Genomic DNA, 26,501 nt, shown 5'->3' with positions numbered 1-26,501 from the left:
TAAATAGTCCCTAACCACCTCTATCTCCACAGAGGGCTGGTCATCTCTTCCCCATTTTGTGATGCCCAGCGCAGCAGTCTGGGAGCTGACCTTGTTAGTGAAGACAGAGGCAAAAAAAGCATTGAGTACATTAGCTTTTTCCACATCCTCTGTCACTAGGTTGCCTCCCTCATTCAGTAAGGGGCCCACACTTTCCTTGGCTTTCTTCTTGTTGCCAACATACCTGAAGAAACCCCTCTTGTTACTCTTAACATCTCTTGCTAGCTGCAGCTCCAGGTGCGATTTGGCCCTCCTGATATCATTCCTACATGCCCGAGCAATATTTTTATACTCTTCCCTGGTCATATGTCCAACCTTCCACTTCTTGTAAGATTCTTTTTTATGTTTAAGATCCGCTAGGATTTCACCATTAAGCCAAGCTGGTCGCCTGCCATATTTACTATTCTTTCGACTCATCGGGGTGGTTTGTCCCTGTAACCTCAACAGGGATTCCTTGAAATACAGCCAGCTCTCCTGGACTCCTTTCCCGTTCATGTTAGTCCCCCAGGGGATCCTGGCCATCCGTTCCCTGAGGGAGTCGAAGTCTGCTTTCCTGAAGTCCAGGGTCCGTATCCTGCTGCTTACCTTTCTTCCCTGTGTCAGGATCCTGAACTCAACCAACTCATGGTCACTGCCTCCCACATTCCCATCCACTTTTGCTTCCCCCACTAATTCTACCCGGTTTGTGAGTTTGTTTCTTAGCCTCCTACTTAGAGCCCTATGGGAACAATGTCATGAATTAGAGAGAGACTTTTTGGGAAGTAATCCAACTCTTGTTCTGCAATATGTTGCTTCCACAGAACCTCTTTGCCTCTCCTTAGTAACTATGTGCAAATAAGACTTAATGAAACAGTCAGGAATAGAAAGACCAGTAGAGGAGGCTTCTTTTTAATGCCATAGGTCTTGAAATATTGGGCTCTAGGGCATGCAAACACACTATAACTGCTAATTATTGTTCAAAAATGGTTCAGTGTCTGTGGGGTTAGGTGTGTGATTCCTGCAGTGAGGCTCTGTGCATGTGCTAATTTGGAGCACAAGAGTTCCTATTGATAACAGCTTTTGAATTATTCTAAACCAGTGCTCTGTCTAGCCCCGTATCCTGTCTGACGGAGGCCAATAGCGGAAGTTTCAGAAGGTGCAAGGAACTCTGTACAAGACAGTTATGAAATAACGTGCCCACAGGGAAGTTCCTTCTTAACCCCCATCATTTTGAGGTTGGCTTATGCTCTGGAGCATGAAGATTTATATTTTTTTTCCAAAACTTGTTCAGTTTTTTAATCCTTTATTATTTAGAACTGTGTATTCTTTATCCATATAAATGTCAATCACTCTTTGACTATCAACAAGCCCAAGGAAGAAGAATGGTGGAAAAGAGTTGAATCTATGTGCTCAGGAAAAATACCTCTTTTAAGCCTGCAAGTAAATTACAAGCTTTATTCGTTTTATAGTCATCATAGTGAAGAAGGAATGAGTTCATTTTTTTTTTTTTTTAGTACAGGTGGTTACATTTTCATGACAGGTTTGCAGGGGTGCATTTTAATGTAGCTGTTTGTTCAGGAGTCGAACTATATAAATTCTACAGGTGTAGGTGCTTGAAAAGGAAACTAGAACATAACAGCTTTCAAGTGTTATTTGCTTCGGTAAATAGACCAAGTTTGAGCTTTGTCTGCACTAGGCTTTTTCTCTCTCCAGTTTCCCATTGTTGCAAAGGTTGGTTCATTTCCAACAGTGGTAGAAAGAGTGCCATTGTAGACAAGACACATTTAAATACTGTTTTGTGTAGATTTGCTGTGACCAAGCTATCCTCCTGGAGACCTGCCTACCCCCACATTTCTATTATAGTGAACTTACATTAGGGGAAATGATTTGGGAGTGGAGTTGGGGGGACAAGTTAGGGTAGAAAGTGGCACATGAGGCACTTGCAGTTACTGGATGATGTTTTGTTGTATTTGATAGCATGAAATTAGCATAATCCATTTATTCCTTTGAGTGTTTAATTCGTTGAACACCTTTATAAATATCAAGTTCTCCTTATGTTTTCAGACATATAACCAAGTGCCTGAGTTAAAATTCCGCTTGACCAAAGGACTAGTGTAACATAGTTGACAGTACCATACATATTTTAACTACAGTGTATTTAGTAATGCTCCTTCGTGAATGAAGTCTACCCACTGGTTTTCTTTCCCAGATTTGTACTATGGTGGAGAAGCTTTCTCTGTAGAGCAGCCACAGTCTTTTACTTGTCCTTACTGTGGAAAAATGGGTTACACGGAAACATCTCTTCAAGAACATGTTACTTCCGAGCATGCAGAAACATCAACAGAAGTGGTAAGCAGAATCATTATTGCTTTTGAATTATGGTGAAAACATGAGAAATTAAAGCTCAACTGTGTCTTTCATTTTAGTTTGTGTATGTATTCTAAAAATGGTGTGTGTGTGTATACACACACACAAACACTTGAGAGATTAGAATGTTTGTCATATTTTAAAAACAATTGAAGTAATCTCATAAGTGATTTTACTAAACTACATATATGCAACATGATCAAGTCACCATTGCTGTTGGAACCTTAACTGTTGCATTACCCGACTTTCTTTATTTTAACCAGCCAGCTTTAATGTTGCATTAACATAGTTTTGTGTTTTTAATTTCTACATAGCTTATTTCTTTCTAAATATGAAAGGGGAAGAGAAGAAGTCTTTTAAAAATAATGTTAATATTTGTATTATTTTAGTTAAAGTTCTAAAGTTGAGGAGAATTGAGCAGTGAGTTCACACCTTTGCTGATGTCATATTGGTTGGATAGAGTTTTCTATCAAGTTTACATTATGCCACCTGTATCTTTGCAATAGAAAAGATTAACTTAACTTTTTTTTTAAATGAAAGCTTAGAAATTGCTGAATATTGTACAATGCAGAAAAACTCAGGAGGGAGCCTAATATCATGGAATTTACTTTTTGTGACCACAAATCTCATTCCTAATGTTGACTATAGTTTTGGGGGGGGCGGTGGGATGTTTTTGATGCATATTATGGGACATTTAGAACCTGCCACATGCTAATTGTCCCAACAGCACTTCTCTGAGCCCAGCCACCAAATCTGCACACTGTCTATATTCTGTAGATTGGAGTAACTATATGGTTTTTATTCTGTGGAATTGGGAGGTAGACAAGGGTTTGCACCTGACTTACAACAGCCTATTTTAAACTACTTTTTCTCTTTTCAATGAATCTGGCATTGTTTGTAGAAATACTTCAAAAAGTTTTTCTGTTAATACTTATTAAAAGTTATCAGACACATTCTTCTGGCTGTTAAAATGGATAGTACAATTCCATAGAACCATGGAAGGGACCTCAGTAGGTCATCTAATCCAATCCCTGCACTGAAGGCAGGACAAAGTAATAACAAGACCATTCCTGACAGGTATTTGTCTAACCTGTTCTTTTCCAGTGTCAAGTCAGTATGGCACATTTTGGATTTCTAACTCCAGAATCATCTAGGGCATTATCACAACATCCTTTCTTTTCTGAAATTCCAGGCATTACCAGAACAAGGTTATACCACCAAATGACTGCTCTTGAGATTACTGTATATATGCGCAGTGTCTTAAAGTGCTTCATTCTTATGAAGATAGGGTTAATGGATAGCCCACTACACTGTTTTAAAAAAACAAATGTGTAGCAGAGAGTCTCAAAGCCCAGGTCACCTGACTCAGACTCGTGCTATGGGACTGAAAATAGCAGTGTGGCTGTTTCTGTGCAGGCTTGAGCCCAGACTCTGAGACCCACCCTCCTTGTTGGTTTTCAGAGCCCAGACTTTAGCCCAAGCAGGAACATCTACACTGCTAATTTTAGCTCTGTAGTGTGAGCCTAAGTCAGTTGACCTGGGCTCTGAGACTTGCTGCTGAGGTGTTTGGGGCTGTTTTTTTCCCCCCAGTGTAGATGTAGCCAGTGTGGCCTTCCCTTCAAGGAAGCTGGATCCTGCTGAGGAACTTTGAATTTGACTATCACTTGTTCAATGGTCCATAAAATTAAAATGCTATGGTATATTGGTCCTGTAAGGTGGGTTTTGCTTTTTCTCTATCATTGATCACTTGAGTTCCTGTTCATTTCAATAGTAGTAATCAGTTCACAGCAGGTAGGGGCTGGTCTGTACTACAGAGTTAGGTCGGCTTAACTACATCGCTCAGGACTGTGAAGTTCTGGTATACACACTGCTAAGTCAAGGGAAGAATTCTATGATCAACCTACCTCTCAGAGAGGTGGAATTACTACTAATCGCCGCCACTGTGCCAGTCTAGCATTTCTAGTGTAGGCCTACCCTGTGGTATTCAATTGCACATTATACAGTAGAGTTCTGGAAGACCTATTTTGCTTCTGCTGTTTGTTGGCAAGTAACTGATAACCAAGCCTTTGTAGCTAGGTGTGATTATTGCCTGTGGCGGAATATGTTACCATTTCTGAAACTTTTTCTGAACATGGGAAATACCCCTCTTTACTATGTCTAGGAAGGCTTGGATCTGTTCAAGAACACTTTGCAATCTGTCTTTGATGCCTTATAAATGCTATGTTCTTGACCTTGGTCTGAAACTAATGATTATACACCTCAGCTATTTAGGAACTGATGAGCTCTAAATTATTTTTGTCTTAGAAAAGTCCACAGCTCTTCACTACTTGATTTAAACAAAATTGCCTACTAGACAATTTTTGGAACACAGTTCTTAAGCTATTCTAGATTAAGTTCGCCCAGGAATCAAACTGTTCAAGAAATCTTCAGATTTGGATGCTTTTTATGCTTCAGGAATATGGGGGATATGGAGTGAATGTATTTGTTGCTCCGTTTTATCTTTGTTTGCTATTGGTTAATGTAATCCATTTCAAGCTTTCATACTTTTATATCAGACCTAATGTATGATAGAGAAATAACTCTCATCGTTTCAGATTTCCTCCTCCCTTTTGACTCCTTTATTTTATTTTAGTTTTTCATATTTCAAAGAAGAATGTAACATATTTGACCTTTGGTGGATTTAAGAGTTAGAATGTGGATGTTGATTCTGTTTAGACCGAGACACTGGTATCAAGGGCAGATGAACATCACTTTCTTTTTCCTGCTTCCCCCTCCCCCACCAAGGGCTGGTCTCTTTTAGGTAATTTCAGGTTTAACTGTAATTGCTACATTTAAATAAAGTGATTGCAATAAAACCCCTAAATTTAGATGCGTTTTTGTCATTGGTATGGTAATGTAATTCTGATTCATGCCACTTGATGTCAGTGAAACTTTGCAGATATAGATTATTGTGTGAGTCTGAGTTTCTCCAATTGGCACATTTTTGGTCTGCAGCTATGTTTAAAAATGTCTTTTTTTTTCTCATTTGCACTTGAGGCCAAAGTTTGTAGTATTGAGCAGCTGCCTCTCTGTTGATTTTGGTGGGAGTTTTGGTGCTCCACCTGTTGGAAAATGGAACTCTTGTTCTTTATTTGCAGATCAGTCTCCAGTATTTTTATACCCATATCTTTGTTCCTAGCTTGTGGTGGTGAAGGATATTTTCATCCATAGTACTGTATTCATAGCACCGGTGCACATTTGTATGATGTGATAGTAAAGAGCTGAATTTAGCATTGGCTATAAAGTCTCTTATAGGTACATATAAAACTTTGTTTCAATATTGTGGTGTTGCTGCAGTTGAGCAAAGAATATAAGCACATGACTCAGGAGAAAGTCATTCAGGTTTATAATCGCTTTATGAGCCCATGTTTTGAAACAATTATCCTTGCTTAGATGCTGATATTAAGCAAGTACTTACAATAGCGATGGTAATCAAAATACGCTTGTGTATATATAAAAGCTTTCTGACTTTCAGCCAGATTTGCAGGGCTAATTGTGGGTTGTTTTTACCTGTATCTGGTAATTTTTATTTTAGGCAGTAAGTTAAAGAACTCAGTTCAACGGAATAAATCTGATCCGGTTCAAACATTGCCATGTTAATGTGTATGACAGGCTAGAAAACTGAAGTTTTTTGCCTTTCCTTATATGCAGCGATTGCATAGTTGGAAGCTTCCAGTTCAGAAGGGCAACACACACCCAATTTCCTTGGACATTTGTAGTATTGTAATAATTGGTGGTATTTCCCTTGATGTTTAAACTTAGTAGTGAGGCTGGCTGGAAAACAAGAGTTCTGTTTCATGAAAAATGTTCAGAGTTTCAGAATTTGTTTTCATTCCAATGTGGAGCAAAATCAACATCTTTCAAGTTGTTCTCCCCTCTCCTGCCCTCCCCCTCCCCCCCCCACCGAAAAAAAAACAAAACATGGACCACCCCCCCCCCACCCCACCCCAACTGGAATAACCAATAGTCAGAGTGCTCACCAGGGATGTGAGAGACCTAGGTTCAAGTCCCCTTCTCTGTCCGATTCAGAGCGGGGACATTACCCTGGAGCTCCCACATCCCAGGTGAGTGCCCAGAGCACCAGGCTAGTAGCTATTCTGGGCTCACGCTCTCTCTCTCACCAAAAATTCCATCCTCGATCTTTCCAACACGACCTTTGTCAAAGCTGATGCATTTTTATGAATCAGCATTTTCTGAGCACCCTTCTCGCACAAAAAAAAAAAAGTTGAAAAATTCTTGACCTGCTCTGCTTATTATGTGCTCATTGTACTTGAAAAATATATGGTAGTATCTTTGTAATATATTTTCAAAATTTAGACTGCACAGCTTCCCAAAATAAGGAACAGATTTTATACCTGTTGTACAAAGTTTTGGTGAGAAGTTAAATCTGTTTGTGGTTGCCAATTTTAATTTCTACAATAGATGAAGACAATTAAAGGGCAGTGGTCAGGAATTGAATGGCTAGTGCATATACTAAAGGGCAGGTTTGTTTGGTCCCTCTTCCAAGTTCAAAGGACTCTGACTGGTACGTTAACCATTATTGTTGCTGATGGATTTTCATAAAATAGACTGGTCCATGTGTAAAGACAAGTTCTGACTGGAGCTCAAGGGTTGCACATAACCTGATTTATTAGGTTGCTCGTGGTACGAAACCTGTCCCTTGGTAGATAAGCTCTCACTGTGACTGAATCTAGGGTGGCCCCTAAGAAGTCTGTTGTCTGTATCCGAGTGAGGACAGACTTTTCCAGGTTCACTCTTATTCCTAGGGAAGAAAGTAGTTGAAGCATTGATGAGGTCAGCTTGTGGGCTTCCAGGTGTGTCTTGGCAACAAGTAGGGGAAAACAGTGAAGCCATTCCATCTGAAATAAGCTGCTGCTACCAGAAAGACTTTGGTAAAAGCTCTGGGTACAGTAGCATGGCTAAATGGGTGCATCCTGCATTGAAAGTGGATGGTGCCCATCGCAGAGCTCTGAGAAAATGCCTCTGGGTGGAGCGAATATAAAGTAAATCCTACAAAAAGTGGAAACTAGGTCAAATTACAATGGATGAATATAAACAAATAACACAAGTACGTAGGGACAAAATTAGAAAGGCCAAGGAACAAAAGGAGATCAAACTAATTAGAGACATAAATGGTAACAAGAAAACATTCTATGAGTACACTAGAAGCAAGAGGAAGACCCAAGGACAGGGTAGGCCCGTTACTCAATGGGGTGGGGGCCGGGGGGGAACAGTAACAGAAAATGTGGAAATGGCAGAGGTGCTTAATGACTTCTTTGTTTCGGTTTTCATCATGAAGGTTGATGGTGATTGGACCTCTAACATAGTGAATGCCAGTGAAAATGAGGTAGGATCAGAGGCTAAAATAGGGAAAGAACAAGTTAAAAATTACTTAGACAAATTAGGTTTCAGAGTAACAGCCGTGTTAGTCTGTATTCGCAAAAAGAAAAGGAGTACTTGTGGCACCTTAGAGACTAACCAATTTATTTGAGCATGAGCTTTCGTGAGCTACAGCTCACTTCATCGGATGCATACCGTGGAAACTGCAGCAGACTTTATATACACACAGAGAACATGAAACAATACCTCCTGGTAATCAAGGTGGGCCATGTCCAGCACAAATCCAGGCTTTCTCACCCCCCCCCCTTTTTTTTTTTCCAAAAGGGGGTGAGGGTGAGAGAGCCTGGATTTGTGCTGGACATGGCCCACCTTGATTACCATGCACATTGTAGGGAGAGTGGTCACTTTGGATGAGCTATTACCAGCAGGAGAGTGAGTTTGTGTGTGTGTGTTTTGGAGGGGGATGAGGGGGTGAGAGAACCTGGATTTGTGCAGGAAATGGCCCACCTTGATTATCATGCACATTGTGTAGAGAGTTGTCACTTTGGATGGGCTATTACCAGCAGGAGAGTGAGTTTGGGGGGGGGGGGGGAGGGTGAGAAAACCTGGATTTGTGCTGGAAATGGCCCAACTTGATGATCGCTTTAGATAAGCTATTACCAGCAGGACAGTGGGATGGGAGGAGGTATTGTTTCATGTTCTCTGTGTGTATATAAAGTCTGCTGCAGTTTCCACGGTATGCATCCGATGAAGTGAGCTGTAGCTCACGAAAGCTCATGCTCAGATAAATTGGTTAGTCTCTAAGGTGCCACAAGTACTCCTTTTTCTTTTAGACAAATTAGATATCTTCAAGTCACCAGGGCCTGATGAAATGCATCCTGGAATACTCAAGGAGTTGACTGAGGAGATAGCCATTAGTGATTATCTTTGAAAAGTCATGGAAGACGGGAGAGATTCCAGAAGGCTGGAAAAGGGCAAATATAGTGCCCATCTATAAAAAGGGAAATAAAGACAACCTGGGGAATTACAGACCAGTCAGCTTAACTTCAGTAGCCAGAAAGATAATGGAGCAAATAATTAAGCAATCAATTTGCAAACATCTAGAAGATAATAAGGTGATAAGTAACAGTTAGCATGGATTTTTCAAGAACAAATCGTGTCAAATCCACTTGATACCTTTCTTTGACAGGGTAACAAGCCTTGTGGATGGGGAAGCGGTAGATGTGGTATATCTTGACTTCAGTAAAGCTTCTGATACTCTCACATGAACTTCTCATAAACTAGGGAAATGCAACCTAGATGGAGCTACTATAAGATGGGTGCAAAACCAGTTGGAAAACCATTCCCAGAGAGTAGTTATCAGTGGTTCACAGTCATGCTGGAAGGACATAACGAGTGAGGTCCTGCAGGGATCAGTTCTGGGTCTGGTTCAGTTCAATATCTTCATCCATGATTTCGGGAGTACTCTGGAGGATAGAATTAAAATTCAAAATTGTCTGGACAAACTGGAGAAATGGTCTGAAGTAAATAGAATGAAATTCAATAAGGACAAATGCAAAGTACTCCACTTAGGAAGGAAGAATCAGTTGCACGCATACAAAATGGGAAATGACTGCCTAGGAAGGAGTATTGCGGAAAGGGATCTGGGGGTCATAGTGGATCACAAACTAAGTATGAGTCAACAGTGTAACACTGTTGCAAAAAAACAAAAAGTGCTAACTTCATTCTGGGATGTATTAGCAGGAGTGTTGTAGGTAAGACACGAGAAGTAATTTTTCCGCTCTACTCTGTGCTGATTAGGCCTCAACTGGAGTATTGTGTCCAGTTTTGGGCACCACATTTCAGGAAGGATGTGGACAAATTGGAGGAAGTCCAGAGAAGAGCAACAAAAATGATTCAAGGTCTAGAAAACATGACCTATGAGGGAAGATTGAAAAAACTGGGTTTGCTTAGTCTGGAAAAGAGAAGACTGAGAGGGGCCATAACAGTTTTCAAATACATAAGAGGTTGTTACAAAGAGGAGGGAGAAGAACAAGGACAAGAAGCAATAGGCTTAAATTGCAGCGAGGGATGTTTAGGATAGACATTAGGAAAAACTTCCTGTCAGGGTGGCTAAGCACTGGAATAAATTGCCTAGGGAGGTTGTAGAATCTCCGTCATTGGCGGTTTTTAAGAACAGGTTAGACAAACACCTGTCAGGGATGGTCTACTTAATACTTAGTCCTGCCATGAGCGCAGGGGACTAGACTAAATGACCTCTCAATGTCCCTTCCAGTCCTGTGATTCATATTGAGAGCTATAAACCATGTGTCTTTCTCCAGGGATGCGATTATTCAAGAGTGACAATGCAAAATCACATTTTGCAAATAAAGTGGTTGAGATTGTGGAGATCAAGGATAGGTTTCTAACCTCCCATCTTCTTGAGGACTAGGAAGTATGAAGAGTAAAAACCTTTCCCTTGGTGTTGAAGATATACGTGCTCCATTGCGCCTTGCTGGAAGAGTTCCAGGGGATTCCTGCTCTTCAGCTATCCTGTTACCCTGCCCCCTCCCCCTTCCCGCCGCCCCTTTTACTACTTGTAAAAATAGTCGGTGTGCATAATTACAGTCAAGCTACTGGGGCAGCTTCATGCTGTTTTTATTGAAGCAGTTTTGTATTTTCCAAAGTAGTTTTTGTTTAAACCCCCTCTCTCCCCTCCTCCCGTGTTGTTCCCCTCCCCCCCTCCCCCCATTAATTGTGCTTCCCTGAGCACAACCACTTATGCAACAGCATGAAGGTGAGCAATCCAGTCTAGACATAAGCTGGTTGATATATGTAGCCCAAAAGCAAAGCTCTGATTTAAAGCCCTGGAAACAGTCAACTTAAATTTATTATTTTTTAATTGTTTTTTAGAATCCCTGCACTAGGAGCAATTTGATCTGGTCTATTTTTGAATCTTTATTTTCCTCTTAAATGTATGCATTCAGCAGGTGTAAAACATGAGACTGATGATTTAAGGTGACCTGCAAAGGTGTAAAAGTGGACTTGTGCCAGTTGTATGTATGAGGCCTGCATCGTGGTTTTTGTTTCTCATGATTTCCATGAGAAACTCAGGTCTGCCTTAAAAAGTCTGTCTACACTTGACTACTTTCTACCTAAAATTTCCCACGGTTGCTAACACCATTGATGTACCACCCTTGGTAGCAATGGTGGGAGCACTCATGTAGACAAGACATGGTATGCAGCCTGGGGTTTCCCCACCCAATCAATCACAGTAAAATACTTGTGTCTGGTGTGTGGACATGCTAATATTTCCACTGTTGCTGCAATGGTGGGGAAAAAATTGGGATGGGGGAGTCTAGAATAGATAGTTTGAAGATCCTTGGACTCTCTAAATGTTGTTATGGGAGGCAGCTTGTTCAGATGCTATCAAATATTCACTTTCGGAGTAGTTCTCTTCTCAGTCTACATATAGAATGTATGTGAGAGTGTGCCTCTGGCTTTCAAGAGCAAAGAATGAATAAGATGATGTCACCATGTTTGGTGCATGTGAGCTGTTAGCAACATGTGTAAACAGACCCTTTCTATCTGCATAGAAATTAGCATATTAAGACAAATTGTAAAACCAGAGAGTTACAAATCTGATTTGAAAATAAATTTCACTTTGGGTTTCCAGGGTGTTACTAAAAACATAAGTAAGACGGGAAGACAGTATTGATTTTTAAAAAAACTAGTTAAGCTAATAGTTCTTCTTGAACACTTTTTTTAAACTACTTTTTACCTGTGACTACAAATATGCAGCATTAGAATTTGATTATTAAAACATAGTAATTTCTAATTGTTAAGAGATCAGCCCAGAACGATGAATGCATGTTGTTGTTTTGTGAAGTTGTTAAACTTGTTTTTCTGACTTTGTCATTTCAGATTTGTCCAATATGTGCAGCGTTACCTGGAGGGGATCCTAATCATGTCACAGATGACTTTGCAGCACATCTTACACTGGAACACAGAGCTCCTAGAGATTTAATATCCTTTCTCAAGTCAAGTAAAAAAGGCAGGATTGTATGACATATAATATTAACTACTTGTTTTAATTTTACAAGCAGGTTGTGGCATTTTAATTCCACTAGCCTCTTAGAACTGCCATTTAGTTTAGTTGTTGGAAAACCAGTATATGAAAAAGTTACTGTAGAACCAAATGTCATAATTCATTGTACTACTAATAAAATACCTAAGTTGCTAGTGTTTTTGAAAACCAACAAATAGATGCAAATAAAGTTGCCTGCTGACAGTATCTGTCTAAAGCAGTGGTTTTCAACCTTTTTTATTTGTGGAGCCCTAAAAAATTTCAAATGGGGGTGCAGACCGCTTTGGAAATCTTAGACATAGTCTGTGGACCCCCAGAGGTCTGCGTACCACATGTTGAAAACCACTGGTCCAATGCAGTAATATAAATGCACCAGTACATAGCAGATAATTACACACCAAACATGATGAATCAGTTTATACCATAAACAATTTTTTGAGGGGTGGTTGTGGGTTGGTTTTGATGAGTGACTTTTAAAAATTTTACTTCAGCTATATACTGCCATTTTAAATGGGATACTTTCATTGATGGCATTTTTATGATAATTAGAGAAGTTAACAGGAGATTCCTTGAAACTTTGGGCTGATTTTTCATTAGCTTGGATATAGATTGTAAGGATTTATCCTGTTCTGCTGACTGAAGAGCTGAAATGGCTCTCAATACATACTGCTCTGTAGAAACATATTTCTATTTATTTTCTTTTGCATCAATTAATGTGATAATTTTGTTCTAATTTAAATTTTTTGCTGGGCAACTTCCTACAGCATATTGAGAGTTCATTATAATTACTCTATACAGTGAAACCCACATAGAATAATTGCTGATAATAGGATTAAAGCATTTATAATATATTATCATAAAATGTTTCTATCTCAATTAAAACGTGATTATTAAATGTCTTTTAAAGAGTGAATTTATGTCACTTATCCATTTTTCCAGGTTAGGTATTCTTTCTAAAAACTATCAAAAGTTTCTCATTCTGAAGGAGAGTAGATGGTGTTTTGAGATAATAGTTGAAATTCCGTTGTGATTTTATTTGATTTCCTATAGTGTTAGCATTTAAATGGTCCCAGTTGCACATTGAAGTTAACTTCTTATTGTGGTGATTAAGGGATTGAATTAGAATGTACATCTTTGGTATTCTTCTTTCGCCTCTCCGCTCCCTCCCACCCCCTCCCCCCCCCCCAGCTGATCTAAAGAGTATTTGGGGCTGCCTCACATATTGATGAAACTGTTCAATTAAAGAATATTTTTTACTAGCAGCGAAGAAGAGCCAGAAAAATCAGAGCTTGCTTTTAAGATACTAAGATAAAGTTGCAGTGCTAACCATTACAAAATAAATATTTTGGTTTCTAAACTAATAGTCCATATCTGATATGGAAGGTGTTAGACATTAAGAAAATTAAAGATGGAAGCTCATACTGCCTTATGATGCACTTACACCCACAACAGCTTGGGGAGCATTATGGAGGCTTACTGGAGCATTGGGTTCCCTTTCTTTATTGCTCAATAACTAAGGGTTTGGGAGAGAGGGTCATTGAGGAGAAACATCTATTTCTTCAAGCAGTTTGCAGTGGAAAAGAGGGAGGACAGCTATCAAATTCAAGGAGCTATTAAAACACTGCTGTGTGATGTCCTGATATTACTTTGCTACACTTGTATCTGAGCATGCGCTCTTAACACCTGTGGACTCTGGGAGAGTTAAGATACAGATCTGAGCTTTAGAGTGTTATCAGTTTACATCGAAGGCTAATTCCCAAAATATTGTGCCTTTTGTCACCAAAAAGCAAGCATGTGAAATCCATGGCTCCTGTTTGCACTCTGAATCCCTTATTGGACACCTGTATCATCTGGAGGATCTTTAGTATAGGGCTGTGTTTAATATAGACTTTATATGTAGTGGTGTTGTAGCTGTGTTGGTCCTAGGCTATTAGAGAGACAAGGTGGGTGAGGTAATATCTTTTATAGGACCAACTTCTATTGGTGAGAGAAACAAACTTTCAAGCTTGCACTGAGTGTCTATGCTAGAAACGTAAGTCGACCTAACATAGGTAATTACTGCAGCGGTTCGTGTCCACACTACCCGCCTTCTGTCAGTGGTGTGCATCCTCACCAGTAGCGTTTCCACCTACTTAAGGGCGGGGGGAGGGGGCTGAGAGCCTGGGCTCTCAGCTCCAAATGCAGCTCTGTGCCAGGAGCCCAATTGCCCACACCCTTCAGGTTCTCAGCTCCCCACTCCCCGCTGCAGCCAGAAAGTTTCTTGGATCAATGTTCGGTACTCAGTATCCAGAACTTGGGGATTGTAACTTCCCATGCATCTGCTGAGTACTAAATATAGCGAAACAATCAACAGAGGTTCTTAAATTATCTAGAAAATACCTTTATGATCTAGCAAATAAGAAGTCTCAGGGAGGATTCCCTGCAGACAAGGAGGAACTGATAGTGAATGTGAGAATAATAGTGAAGCTTGGTGCAAATAACTATAGAAGTCTTGAGTTCCATGTACTATGGCACTACAGGCTCTGGTTGCATAGTTAAGATTGAGTTGTTTTATACTTGACTTGTACAAAGAATACAGTGCACCATCCCCACAGCCCATTCTACTGGTTAAGCTCTCGCATTTAACACTCTATCACAGTTTGGTATTTTCTTAACTGTTTGGTTATGATGAGTCCAGCGGTGTTCGGCATGTGCGTAGAATGTTTCACCCAGGCCGGGGGTTGGGAGGCCCTCGCGCACGTAGATCAAACATGCACTTTACTAGCAGTTCCACTGGTGGGCTTTCATCTTCGCAGAGTTCATATTCTCCAAGCAATAGGGAAGCTATGGATCCTATAGCTGGTAAGAGTCATAATTCCTTATTTTCCCTTTAGAGTTTTTCTCCACACTCAGTGACAAAATCCAAGAGAATGGTTGCTCTGCTTGTCCATATTTATTGTGTGTGTATTTGTGTGTGCTTGTATGCATGAGCACGCGCTAGGACCAGAAATTCTCTCCCTTCCCCCAAATGAGAAGATTTTATTGATAGCAATGTGCCTTCTTCCAAGGTAAAGTTGAAAGTTAAAAACAGGTTGTCATATGAGGTGATGCTTCCAAATCTATCAGTCTTAAAAAGTAGTTTACTAAAAGTTCAGTAACAAGCCATTGATTGAATTGTACAGAAGGATTGAATCGAGGATCTCTGAATCTAAAAACTCTGGTCCTTTACATTCCAAAGGTCTCTGGTCCAGTCCCCTCGGACAGCCTACCTGCATGCATTGTTATATATTTTAAAAGTGAACAGTGTTCTCAAAATCCATTATCTACCTCAGTGCTTCTAATGTGTATTTGTCACATGTATAGAATTACTCATGGGGAAGATTAGGTATCTGAATCTTTACTCCACACAAAAACGCTATACTTCAGCGTTAATCAAGATTAAATGAGCTACATTTTGATATTATTGATAAACATTACGAAATGTCTTCTGTTTGCATTCAGACTGCAGACTGAATGGCAGACTTGCTAATTTTAATATAAATTTTAAAAGATTACCAAGCACTTACAAAGATGGTCTGTTGTAATTGTAAGCATTTGTGGCAGCTTCTGGTCAAAACAGTTTGGGAGAGGAAAGTCTCTTATTTTCAAGTTCCAAATATTAATTTGTGGATTTTTAGGGTGTACATGGATACCCTTTAAGTATTATTTTTCCACTTGTATGATTCTGGGGGTGGGGAAAACTTGTCTATAATGAGATAGTGACATACTAGGGTACAATCCAGACTAATGAGCAGCAGTGTCACCCCAGCCATGCAGCCTTGGGTGCCTTGCTGAAGTAGCTCCCACCTGGGCTGCTCACAAACAGCCTTCCAGCATGCAAATCACACCCCGAGTGTGTGTGTGTAACTGCAGCCTGCCAACTACACTTGGGTTACACTCTGGCTCTTCCCAGCCTGGGTTATCATTACAGGGTTAACCCCAACACACCCCCAGTCTTAGATTTTCTTTCCAGAAATGTATGTCCCTCTCCTGGACAATACAGTAAAGAAAGATGGAAGAAAATTGACCTGTAATATGAAAGGGCATTAGAAGTTACTTGGGGGGAAAAAACAAAAAACCTGAAATGCAATTATTCTGTTTCAAGAATTAAGGGCTTTGTTTTTGTAACCACATTTCCATAGCAAAATGGGTACATTTAAAAATAGCAATGTTAAAATTAAGTGAATCGAGTCCAGGATTTAGTTGCTTGGAGCCACCCTCATGAGTTTGGAGAGTCCCCTTGTTTCAGTCATGCCACTTGCTTCCAACTACCAAAACCTTTGTGGGACTAATACAAATGTATAAATATTTCAGAGGGATAATTGTATGCAAAAGACAAAATTTCCCCTCCTCCCTCCCCAAACAAAACACAACAAATTAACGCTTCCCACAAGCTTTTTGAATGCAGATAGGTTCTACCATAACATATGGGCAGTATTTCTTCTTACACTGTTTATTTTTGAAATACTTTTTCGTACAGGCAAAACTCACCACAGTTCCCACTCTGATCCCCCTAAAACTGAACAAGTCTATATTAGCCCTGTCCAAAGCCAGACATGTCTTTATCTAGGCAGATCTTTACTGCTCTTGTAGCAGTAGGCATCTTTATCAGGCCAGTATGAGGGAAGTCATACTAACACCTGCCAGGCAAATGTAAGTATATTATTTATCCAAATTCAGGGAAAACTAGTTTACTGTCTATCTTGTGAACCCAACAGAAATTACACAATGTACGGTATGGTGGAAATCTATGTTCTGAATTGAATATTCCCCAAAACTAATTGACAGAAGTGTCAGTAGTGTCATTTTTTTTTTTCTACAGTACACCTTCCCTTGTGTATAGCATGGAGATAGTGAGCCGGGGGGGCGGGAGGAGAGCACCTATGAAAAGACAAAATGGAAATGGTTGCTGAGGCAACAGCCATTTTGCCTAGAAGATAACACTTTAGGGAGCTAGCAACTGAAGATATCACCTTGTAGTCAATCCAGTCTAGGAGATGCCCTTTCTTTTTACTGTTCAAATGATTCAGACTGAATTGCTTCATCCTAATAAAGAAATTAATAGTATAAATGATGCTTTGATCTTGGGGAATGGAATGTGTCTTAAGTGTTTTGTAAAGCACTATGTGCCCATCTGGCAGTTTGAGCTAGATCAGGGGTGGGCAAACTTTTTGGCCTGAGGGCCACATTAGGGTTGCAAAACTGTATGGAGGGCTGGATAGGGAAGGCGGTGCCCCTGAAACAGCCTGGCACTGCCCCCCTCAGAACCTCCGACCCATCCAGCCCTCCCAGCTCCTTGTTCCCTGACCGTCCACTCCTGGGACTCCCTGCCCCTAACACCGCCCCCAGCACCACCCTCGATCCAGGCCCCTCTGGACTCCCATGCCTATCCAACCCCCTCCTGCTCCCTGTCCCCTGACCGCCGCGCCCCCTTCATCCCCCCAAAACCTCCGCCCCAACCAACTGCCCTCTGACAGGTCCCCTGGGACTCCCACACCTATCCAACCACGCCCTGTCCCCTGACTGCCCCCTGGCCCCCTTACTATGCCGCTCAGAGCAACATGTCTGGCAGCCGCGACGCCTGGCCAGAGCCAGACGCACTGCCCTGCAGGAGCGCGCAGCCCTGCTGCCCAGAGCGCTGCCCACGTGGCTGCGGGGAAGGGGGACAGCCGGGGTGGGGCTGGACTAGCCTCCCTGGCGGGAAGCTCAAGGGCCAGGCAGGACGGTCCCGCAGCCCGGTTGTGGCCCGCAGGCCACAGTTTGCCCACCTCTGACATAGATAATGATGAAGTATTTTAAAAGAAATAAGAGATGGGGAGATTGATGCACAGGAAATACTTGTACTCTCATTTGTTAGTATTAATTTAAGGAAATTTCACTGTAGTACTTTTCTCCTCTTTGCAGAGCTTTTATCTCAGTTATCAGGCGTGAGGCGTTCTGCAGGAGGACAGCTCAATTCCTCTGGCCCTTCCGCTTCTCAGTTACAGCAGTTGCAGATGCAACTGCAGTTAGAACGACAACACGCACAGGCAGCACGACAACAGCTGGAGACAGCACGCAACGCAACCAGACGCACCAATACGAGCAGTGTCACCACCACTATTACACAATCTACAGCAACAACCAACACATCCAACACAGAAAATAGTCAGCAGGCTATCCAGAACTCTCAGTTTCTTCTTACAAGGTAACTCATTCTAAAAATGTATTCCGATTACTTTTATTACATGCACTAACCCTATTCTTGACCCTGATTTGACAAGGTGCTTAAGCATGTAGCTAACTTTAAGCCCATAAATTGTTGCATTAAGTTCAATAGGACTACTCATATGCTTAAAGTTAAGCACATGCTTAAGTGCCATGCCTAGTTGGGGTATTTAATTGCAGCTTAATGTCCCATATCCCCCCAGTTGCCAATGCCCAACATAATTTGTTTAGCCAATAGGTGATCATGCAAAATGCATACGCTAGTGTTCAGCAGATCTTTAGGTACCACAGAGTTCTGAATTGTAGACACTTGAAATCTTGGCAAAATGATTTTGCACTTTGACTTAGTGCTAGTAATGGATGATCGTCAGTAGAGCATTAGTTATATTTATTCTGTTAAACATGCAAGTGCTTGGTCTGAATGCAGTGTTTTTCATATAGCCTGTAAAACTGCACTGCATTATACGCCATCTGTTCTGCCCAAAAAGTTAGAATGAAGTTAAATATTATTTATATATATGCTATAAGAGTAATTAATTTAGTTCAGTTTATTGTTTGTAATTGATATCAGCTATTTTCCATGACAGTTAATCACTTAGGTACAAAATGAAAACATTGGGTGCAGAAACGCAAGCCGTAGTGAATGGCTTTTAACTGCTATTGCTGAATCCATGTTGTCAGGAGTAAAGATGAGACTAAAGTGAAAAGCCAACCTAGGAACTAAAGTCAAACAGATGTTGCTTGCAGTCAGCTTCCAGCTTTTGCAGACTGCCATGGAGAGAGCCCTCCTACTGCTCCTGGAAGCTACTGTCCCAAGAAGTTGCCAGCAAGAGTATCCAGTTAGCTTTCGTGCTGGGTATAGGTGAGAGGCAGTCTCTCACATAACCTTGTTGCTTTTCTTCCACACAGTTGTGGGGTAGTTAAAGGTTTGTGTAGTCACAAGGTTTACAACCATTTTTACCACTTAAAAATTCATTTTCTGCTGACTTTGTAGAGGAATTGATTCTAACAGTTGTCTTAGCCACTGCAGTGCTCGAAGTATAGCTGTGGAATTTTTGACTGGATCCCTACAGTATAAATGCAAACAGAAAATTTTTGTTTCATCTCATTTTAAACACCAGTGTTTGTCCACTCGCTGTATCCATGTTAACACTGTTCGCTGCTTCTTGAGTTCTTTAACATCAGTTTGAGAGGCATAAAGGGATTTTACTTTATAGATAATTTCCTGTTGATTGTGCTTGTTTACATTACTCCTTCCGGGAACGTAAGAGCATTTCCAGTTATATCAGCCTGTCTGTTTGAGCTCTAATATAGAGAAAGAGAACCTGGAAGTTAACATTAAATGGTATTTCATCCTAACTGGAGGTTGAATAGTGTTTCTTCTTCGAATGCTTGCTTATGTCAATTCCATTTCAGATGTGTGCATGCCAATGTGCGTGGCCCTTGGAGATTTTTGCCTTAGCGATATCCGTCGGGTTGGCTGTGATGCCCTCTTGAGTGCCACGCCTATGCGTCGGTATATTAGGCGCCGCAAGCCCTACGCCCTCTCAGTTCGTTCTGACCACCCGGGGTGGGTAGTTGGAGCACCTCTTTCCCTTGCCTCGTGAGGGCTAGCAGTTCTTCTACTTCAGTCTTTGAGCCTTAGGGCTTCGTAAATAGTTTGTTTATAGTGGTTAGTTAAAAAGTAGTTGTTAAATAGTGTAGTTAGAGTCCTAGCGGGACGCCCCCACAGTGGGGCATGCCCCGGTCTTTGGGTTTAAGCCCTGCTCTGACTATAATAGGCCTCTATGCCTGTTAGTGACCTCCATAACAGCTGCCTCAAATGCTTGGGGGAATGACATGTGAAGAAGTGTTGCATCTGTAAGAACTTTCATCCCAGAGCTCAGAAAGAGCGAGACATCCGTTTGGAAACCCTCCTCTGGGAGGCTGCTCTCTATCTGACATCTGAGCCTTCCCGGTCAGACTCTTCCCTAAGCACCCCAGCCTCGGTGCGCAGCACACCCGCGGCACTGGGCTCTGCCCGTTGCTGCTCCCCAGCACTGCCTAAGAAGAGATTGAAGAAGAGTGACCCCCCAGCACCAAGCAAGAAGGGAAAAGGACCGATTCAGGCCAACAGCCCACACCGGAGCCAGATGGGGACCCCACCTGATGGAGCCTCCTGCCCCCTGAGGGATCTGCCACCAACTCCAGGGAGCAGTAAAGGACCCACACTGATGGCAGTACCGAAGCCTTCCCAGGCTGTCCTGGTGCCCAGAGAGCAGAGGTCTCTGCCGGCACCGCGTGTGTCACAGGTCACAGCAAAGGCTCCTGGTGAGGGCAAGCCAGCCGCAAAGACCCCTCAAAGGGCGGGTGAACGACACTGGTCTCTGGAGATGAGACAACGATCCCTGTCTCCATGCCCAAGGTCTCTGTCTTCTGTGGGACGTCCTACATCACTGGCACCACACTCACGGTCTCTGCCCTCTCCACGTGGGTTGCCTAGAGGAAGGCACCAGTCACTGTATTGCTGGCACCGTTCATCCTCCTGCCGGCTGTCTCCTCAGTGCAGATCCCCATGGTGAGAGCAGACTCAGTCGTGGTACTTCAACTTATGGGACTCCCTCCGTAAATTCAAGGACTCACTGCCCTAGGACTCAGACCAGGAATTCGGGGCAGTTCCTCAACTGTCTTTGTCCCTACTGTTCTGCCTGGTCACAGGTCACCTCGGACCGTTGAGTGCTAGAGATTGTATCTCAGGGCTACACCCTGCAAATCTTGGCCGCCCCTACACGCGCACGCATGCCCATCTATCCCTCTTCAGGGACCCTTCTCACAAGCAATTCTTCATTCAGGTGGTCGAGAACCTCATGCAGCTGGGGGCAGTGAAGGAGGTCCGCTGGGACATGAGGGGAAAAGGGTTCTACTCCTGTTATTTCCTAATCCTGAAAGTGAAGGGGGGTCTAAGACCCATTCTGGACCTGCAGCAACAAGTCTCTCAAAAAGTTGAAGTTCCACATGGTCTCCCTAGCCTCCTTCATCCCCTCCTTGGATCCAGGAGATTGGTACGCCGCCCTTGATCTGAAGGATCTACAGCCAGGGAGAAGGTTAAGGTGATAAACATTTTGGATTGGGAAAATGGGTTTAGTTTAGAACTATGTTCCATATCTCCATCTTCGAAGGTTGCAGACAATTCTTCCGTTTTGTGGTGGGTGGGCACCATTTCCAGTCATAGCGTTGTCCTTTGGTCTCTCATCTTCCCCAAGGGTGTTTACAAAAGGTATGGCACCAGTGGCCACTTACCTCAGGTGTCGAGGGGTTCAGGTCTATCCATATCTCGACAACTGGTGCATAAAGGGCAGGTCTCAAGATCAGAAGCAAAGAAGCCTCGATCTTGTTTGTTCCACCTGTCGTGACCCGGGCCTGTTGATAAATGAAAAGAAATCAACCGTAAGGTCCCTGCAACGAATAGAGTTCATTGGGGCGGTTCTTGACTCCACATGAGCCAGAGTCTTCCTTCCGGAGGCGCGATTACAGGCCATATCAGACTTGATCTCCCACGTGAAAAACTTCCCACTCACCACTGCTCACACTGACATGTAGTTGTTAGGCCACATGGCCGCATGTACATACATGGACCAGCATGCCTGGCTCCATCTCCAGCCACTGCAAGCGTGGTTGGCATTGGTGTACATCCCCAACAGACACGATCTAGACTGGATGATCAGGGTTTCGGTTCACATCCAATCATCTCTAGATTGGCAGCTGAGCCCCAAATCTGTGTTGGAGGGAGGTCCACATCGCTGACCCTGGTTTCTGATGCGTCAGACCTGGGTTGGGGAGCCCACCTAGGCGAGCTCAGCATGCAAGGCTGCTGGTCGTGGGACAGTCTGTCCCTCCACATAAACGTCAGGGAGCTCAAAGTGCTTCGCCTGGCTTTCCTGCCCCACGTGAAGGGCAAAGTTGTGCAGGTCCTGACAGACAATACCACAGCGATGTATTACATCAACAGGTGGGGCCAGGGCCAGGTCATCGGCCCTTTGCCAAGATGCTCTCTGCCTTTGGGACTTCTGTGTGCAGCATACCGTCCATCTGGTGGCTGCACATCTGCCCAGGCCCAAGAACATGGTAGCAGATCACCTCAGCAGGACCTTCTCATCTCACCACGAGTGGTCATTCTACCCACCCACGTGTGATCTTCCGGCTGTGGGGGACTCCCCAGGTGAACCTATTCACATCTTGTCAGAACAGGAAATGCCACGTGTTCTGCTCATTCTGGGGATTGAACAAGGACTCCCTGTCAGATGCCTTTCTGCTCCTGAGGTTGGGGGGTCTGATGTATGCCTTCCCACCAGTGATGCTAATCCACAAGGTCCTTATGAAGATCAAACAGGACAAACGAAGGTGATCCTGTTAGCTCCCGTGTGGCCTCAGCAGCACTGGTTCGGCACACTGATGGACCTTTCGGTAGCTGCCCCACAGCAGTTGCCTCTCTGGCCAGATCTGCTGTCCCAGAACCATGGCAGTCTTCTGCATCCGAACCTGACGGCGCTACACCTGACAGCGTGACTTCCACATGGCCAAATGCGGAAAAACAGGAATACTTGGTCTGGGTCCAACAGGTCTTGTGGGTAGCAGAAAGCCCTCCACCAGAGCAACCGACCTGGCCAAGTGGAAGAGGTTCATGGGCTGGGCCTTGGACTGGAGTATCTGGGCTGAGCAGGCCTCGCTGCAGGCGATCCTGGACCATCTTCTGCACTTCAGGCTCCAGGGGTTGTTCCTGTCATCGATCAAAGATCACTTGGCCGCTATTTTGGCCTTCCAGCCTCTGCTCCAGGGCAGATCGGTCTTCACTCACAACATGATGGTCTAGTTTTTGAAAGGTCTGGAGTGTCTCTACCTGCATGTCAGGGATCCCATCATTCCCTGGGACTTGAATCTTGTGCTCTTGCAGCTCATGGGTCCTCCCTTCGAGCCTCTAGCTTCCTGCTCCCTTCTCCTCCTCCTCTGAAAAGTTTCTTTCCTGGTCGCAATAACATCTGCCTGTAGGTCTCTGAGATCAGGGCACTTTCTTCAGAGTCACCCTATGCGGTTTCCTAAAAGGACAGGGTCCAGCAGTGGCCACGGCCAGCGTTCCTGCACAAGGTAGTTTCACAGTTCTTTACTGGCCAAGACTTTTTCTCCCTGTCTTCTTTCTGAAGCCTCATAAATTGGAAGAGGAGCACAAATTGCATGCCCTGGACATCAGGAGGACACTTACTTGCCTTTTACATTGACAGGACCAAGCCATTTCGTAAGTCAACACAGTTGTTCATTGCGGTGGCAGAAAGGATGAAAGGTCCCCCAGTGTCTGCATGGAGGATTTCGTCTTGGATCACAGCCTGCATCCGTTACTGCTATGACCTGCAAACATACCTCCACCGGCGACCGTGCATGCCCACTTGACTAGGGCACAGGCTTCGTCAGCAGCCTTCCTGGCCCAGGTGCCGATTCAGGATATCTCCAGGGCCGCTACCTGGTCGTCTGTCCATATGTTTACGTCTCGTTGTGTGCTCACCCAGCAAGCCCAAGACAATGCTGGCTTTGTGAATTCCGAGCCTGCGACCAGGGATACTGCTTGTGAGTCTCCTAGAATGGAATTGACAAGAGCAAGCACTTGAAGAAAAAACAGTTACCTACCTTTTGTAACTGTTGTTCTCCTAGATGTGTTGCTCATGTCCATTCCGTTACCGGCTCTCCTGGCACTCTGTTGGAGTTGTTGGTAAGAAGGAACTGAGAGCGCATAGGGTCAGTGGCTCTGGATATACCGCAGCATGAGTGCGGCACTCAAGGGGATGCCACAGTCAACCCTAGGGATGCCGCTAAGGCAAAAATCTCCGACCGCGCACGTGGGCGAATGCACAGCTAGAATAGAATGGACATGAGCAACACGTCTCAAAGAGCAGCCGTTATGAAAGGTAGGTAACCGGGTTTTTTTTATATATACATCAGATATTTTTTTACATTTTAGGCGAGAATAGAAGAAAAATGTAGTAAACAAAGATGTCATTAATAAATACTACTGCTTTAGAAAACATTAAACTCCGGGGTGGTTCTGTTAAAAAGGCCCATCATCTTTGTGATTCCAGCTCTCTTGGGATGCTCGAGGCATTGTAATATGCATGCCTTCTGGATTTTAAAGTTCCTGTTACTTTTTTCATCTTTTGGCTTCAAGTGATACATTCTCCTCTACAGCATTTCCTCAGCTTCTGTCTGCTGGAAAACTATGGCAGAAACTTGAAGTTTATATCAAATAATTTATTGCTGTCATGCTGAGTTTTACCTAAATTACCAAAAATCTGACCTCCAGAGATCAAATGTATGTGACATAAATTAAAATCTTTTAGAAATAATCCAGGGGCTGGTATTTACAGACTTTTCAGTTACAGACTTTCAGAGAGTGTGTAGAATAGAATATTTTACATTTAGTGGTGCAAGTTTTCATGTTGTTTGCATTCAGAATTTAATTTCTCCATTTTATCAATCCAATCTGCGCAGACTTGAAGCAGAAGGTTTTTGAAATGTCTTTTTTAGTTGGATCAGGTATATCAGTCATTGTCAGATCTGTCCGCCTCCAAAGCGCAGGATAGCAATACACATACTGGTTCCCAAGTTGTGGTCACAAACACCTTCCAGTGTGTGTCAGTCCAGCAGATGAGAGCATTCTTGCAGTGTAATAGCTTCAGCCCAGTGGGCTTTTATCAACTGTCTGTCTTGTCTCTCCCTTCACTGTTGTGCAGGTTGAATGATCCTAAGATGTCAGAAGCAGAGCGTCAGTCAATGGAAAGCGAACGGGCAGACCGTAGCCTATTTGTTCAAGAGCTTCTACTGTCCACTTTGATGCGGGAAGAAAGTTCCTCCTCAGATGAGGATGAGAGGGGGGAAATTGCCGATTTTGGTGCTATGGGCTGTGTAGATATTATGCCTTTAGATGTTGCTTTAGAAAACCTAAATTTAAAAGAGAGTAATAAAGGAAACGAGCCTCCTCCACCTCCTCTTTGATGACATCCCACTTCGCAGACAATGTCCTCTGTGCTGTATTTGCCAATGAAAGTGGACAACTACTATCTTGGGTTTGTTTTGGTGATTGTAATTTCAGGTCTGTCACTCTTGTTACATTGTGTACATTCAAAAGGAAGAGAGAAAAGATATATATGATAATCATTTCCACTTAACTAATTTTTACTTCTAGCAGGTAAATGTAGGTTGCAGTGCAGAGGAGAAACCTCTGTGTTCTGTACCTTGACATGCAAAAGGCTCTCCTAATACTCCACGTTCAAACTGAAGAGGAAAAAATGAAAAATCTCTAATGAAGCTGCTGTGTGTATTTATGAATATTAATGAATAAAAACTGCTTGGATGGTTTACCTTAACTACTGCATGAGGTTTTTTGCAGCGTGCATGAGTTTTAGTGACCTTGTCATTTAAAAAATTAAATACAAGGAGTAAAACTATAAAAACCCAAAGCTTCTCCCATTATTCAAAGGTTACATGACAAAAAGGTTTGTGTTCACTAGCAGTTTGTAGCCATGAAGTAGCTTTTGAATAATATGTGACTGAATCACCTATTTCCTATGTGCTTCCAGCACATAAAGCAAGCTCTGCAGTGGGATATATTGTGGTTTCCAGGGTTTGGCATTTCGCTATATGTGACTATTATGTTGCCCTATTAGTCATCGCGTCCATGTGGAGTTCAGCTTCTCTTTTATGCATCTGTAGGAGACACAACAGTAATGCCACTGCTGGAATCTACTGCAAAGGGCTTTTGTGTGCCCTAAAATCAAATCTTGTTCATCTTTGTTTAAAGTTTTTCCTTTTTGTGGTTGTTAAAATTTTTCAACTGTTAAACATGTTTTATTCAGGTGTAGATGATTCATTTATTCACTGTCTTAAAGGAAAAAAAAAAAAGTTAACCTGGATTATTATGTTTTAGTTTTAAAAGCCTTCACAGTCTCAATCATATTTCTGAGTTATTTATGTATTTGCTTCATAGTTTGCAGAGACTTGTCAGTATCAGGAGAGCTTGAGGATTTGACTTCCCAGACTTTGTCAATATATTACAACTGAATTCTTAATGCTAACTTTAGCACCTTTTATTTATTATTTCTCTTTGATTATTTTTCTGGCATTAAAAAAAAAAGTAAAGAGCCTTTTAATCGAATCATGCCACCTACATGCCTATACTATTAATCCTATATGTAAAAAAAAATGTACAGTGTTTTTTGTGCATAGACTTTCATAATAGCCCCAATGCAAAGACAGCAGGGGTTTGGTTTTTTTGGAATGTAAAGTTAGACTATAAAGACAAAAGTGCACACAGCTTCTGATAAATTTAAAATAGGCTTATACTATAATCATGTCTCTTTCCAGTTCTCTAACCTCGCCCGCTTTCTCTTGCTCTGTATCTTCCATTCCTGCAGCATTACAAGCA

At 42.5% G+C, this 26,501-nt stretch overlaps 1 protein-coding gene across 2 annotated transcripts in view; it reads left to right on the top strand.

Moving 5' to 3' along the window:
• KCMF1 (potassium channel modulatory factor 1) overlaps window positions 1-25,443 on the top strand; it is a 68,085-nt gene extending 42,642 nt beyond the window's left edge. The window contains exons 3-7 of one of the 2 annotated variants that reach the window (XM_073345911.1): window positions 2,228-2,367; window positions 11,668-11,769; window positions 14,497-14,671; window positions 17,753-18,035; window positions 24,811-25,443. In XM_073345911.1, the coding sequence (XP_073202012.1) occupies window positions 2,228-2,367; window positions 11,668-11,769; window positions 14,497-14,671; window positions 17,753-18,035; window positions 24,811-25,072 (962 nt within the window). In that variant the 3' untranslated portion in view covers window positions 25,073-25,443. Of the gene's footprint in view, window positions 1-2,227; window positions 2,368-11,667; window positions 11,798-14,496; window positions 14,672-17,752; window positions 18,036-24,810 lie in introns of both variants that reach the window. The other variant, XM_073345912.1, reaches the window with a different exon arrangement.
• The last annotated feature ends 1,058 nt before the right edge of the window (window positions 25,444-26,501 follow it).

This window comes from Lepidochelys kempii, chromosome 5, assembly GCF_965140265.1.
Source record: "Lepidochelys kempii isolate rLepKem1 chromosome 5, rLepKem1.hap2, whole genome shotgun sequence".
NCBI classification, from domain to species: domain Eukaryota; kingdom Metazoa; phylum Chordata; order Testudines; family Cheloniidae; genus Lepidochelys; species Lepidochelys kempii.
The sequence above is the reverse complement of the archived record's forward strand: the minus strand, read 5'-3'. Positions and strand labels throughout refer to the sequence as shown.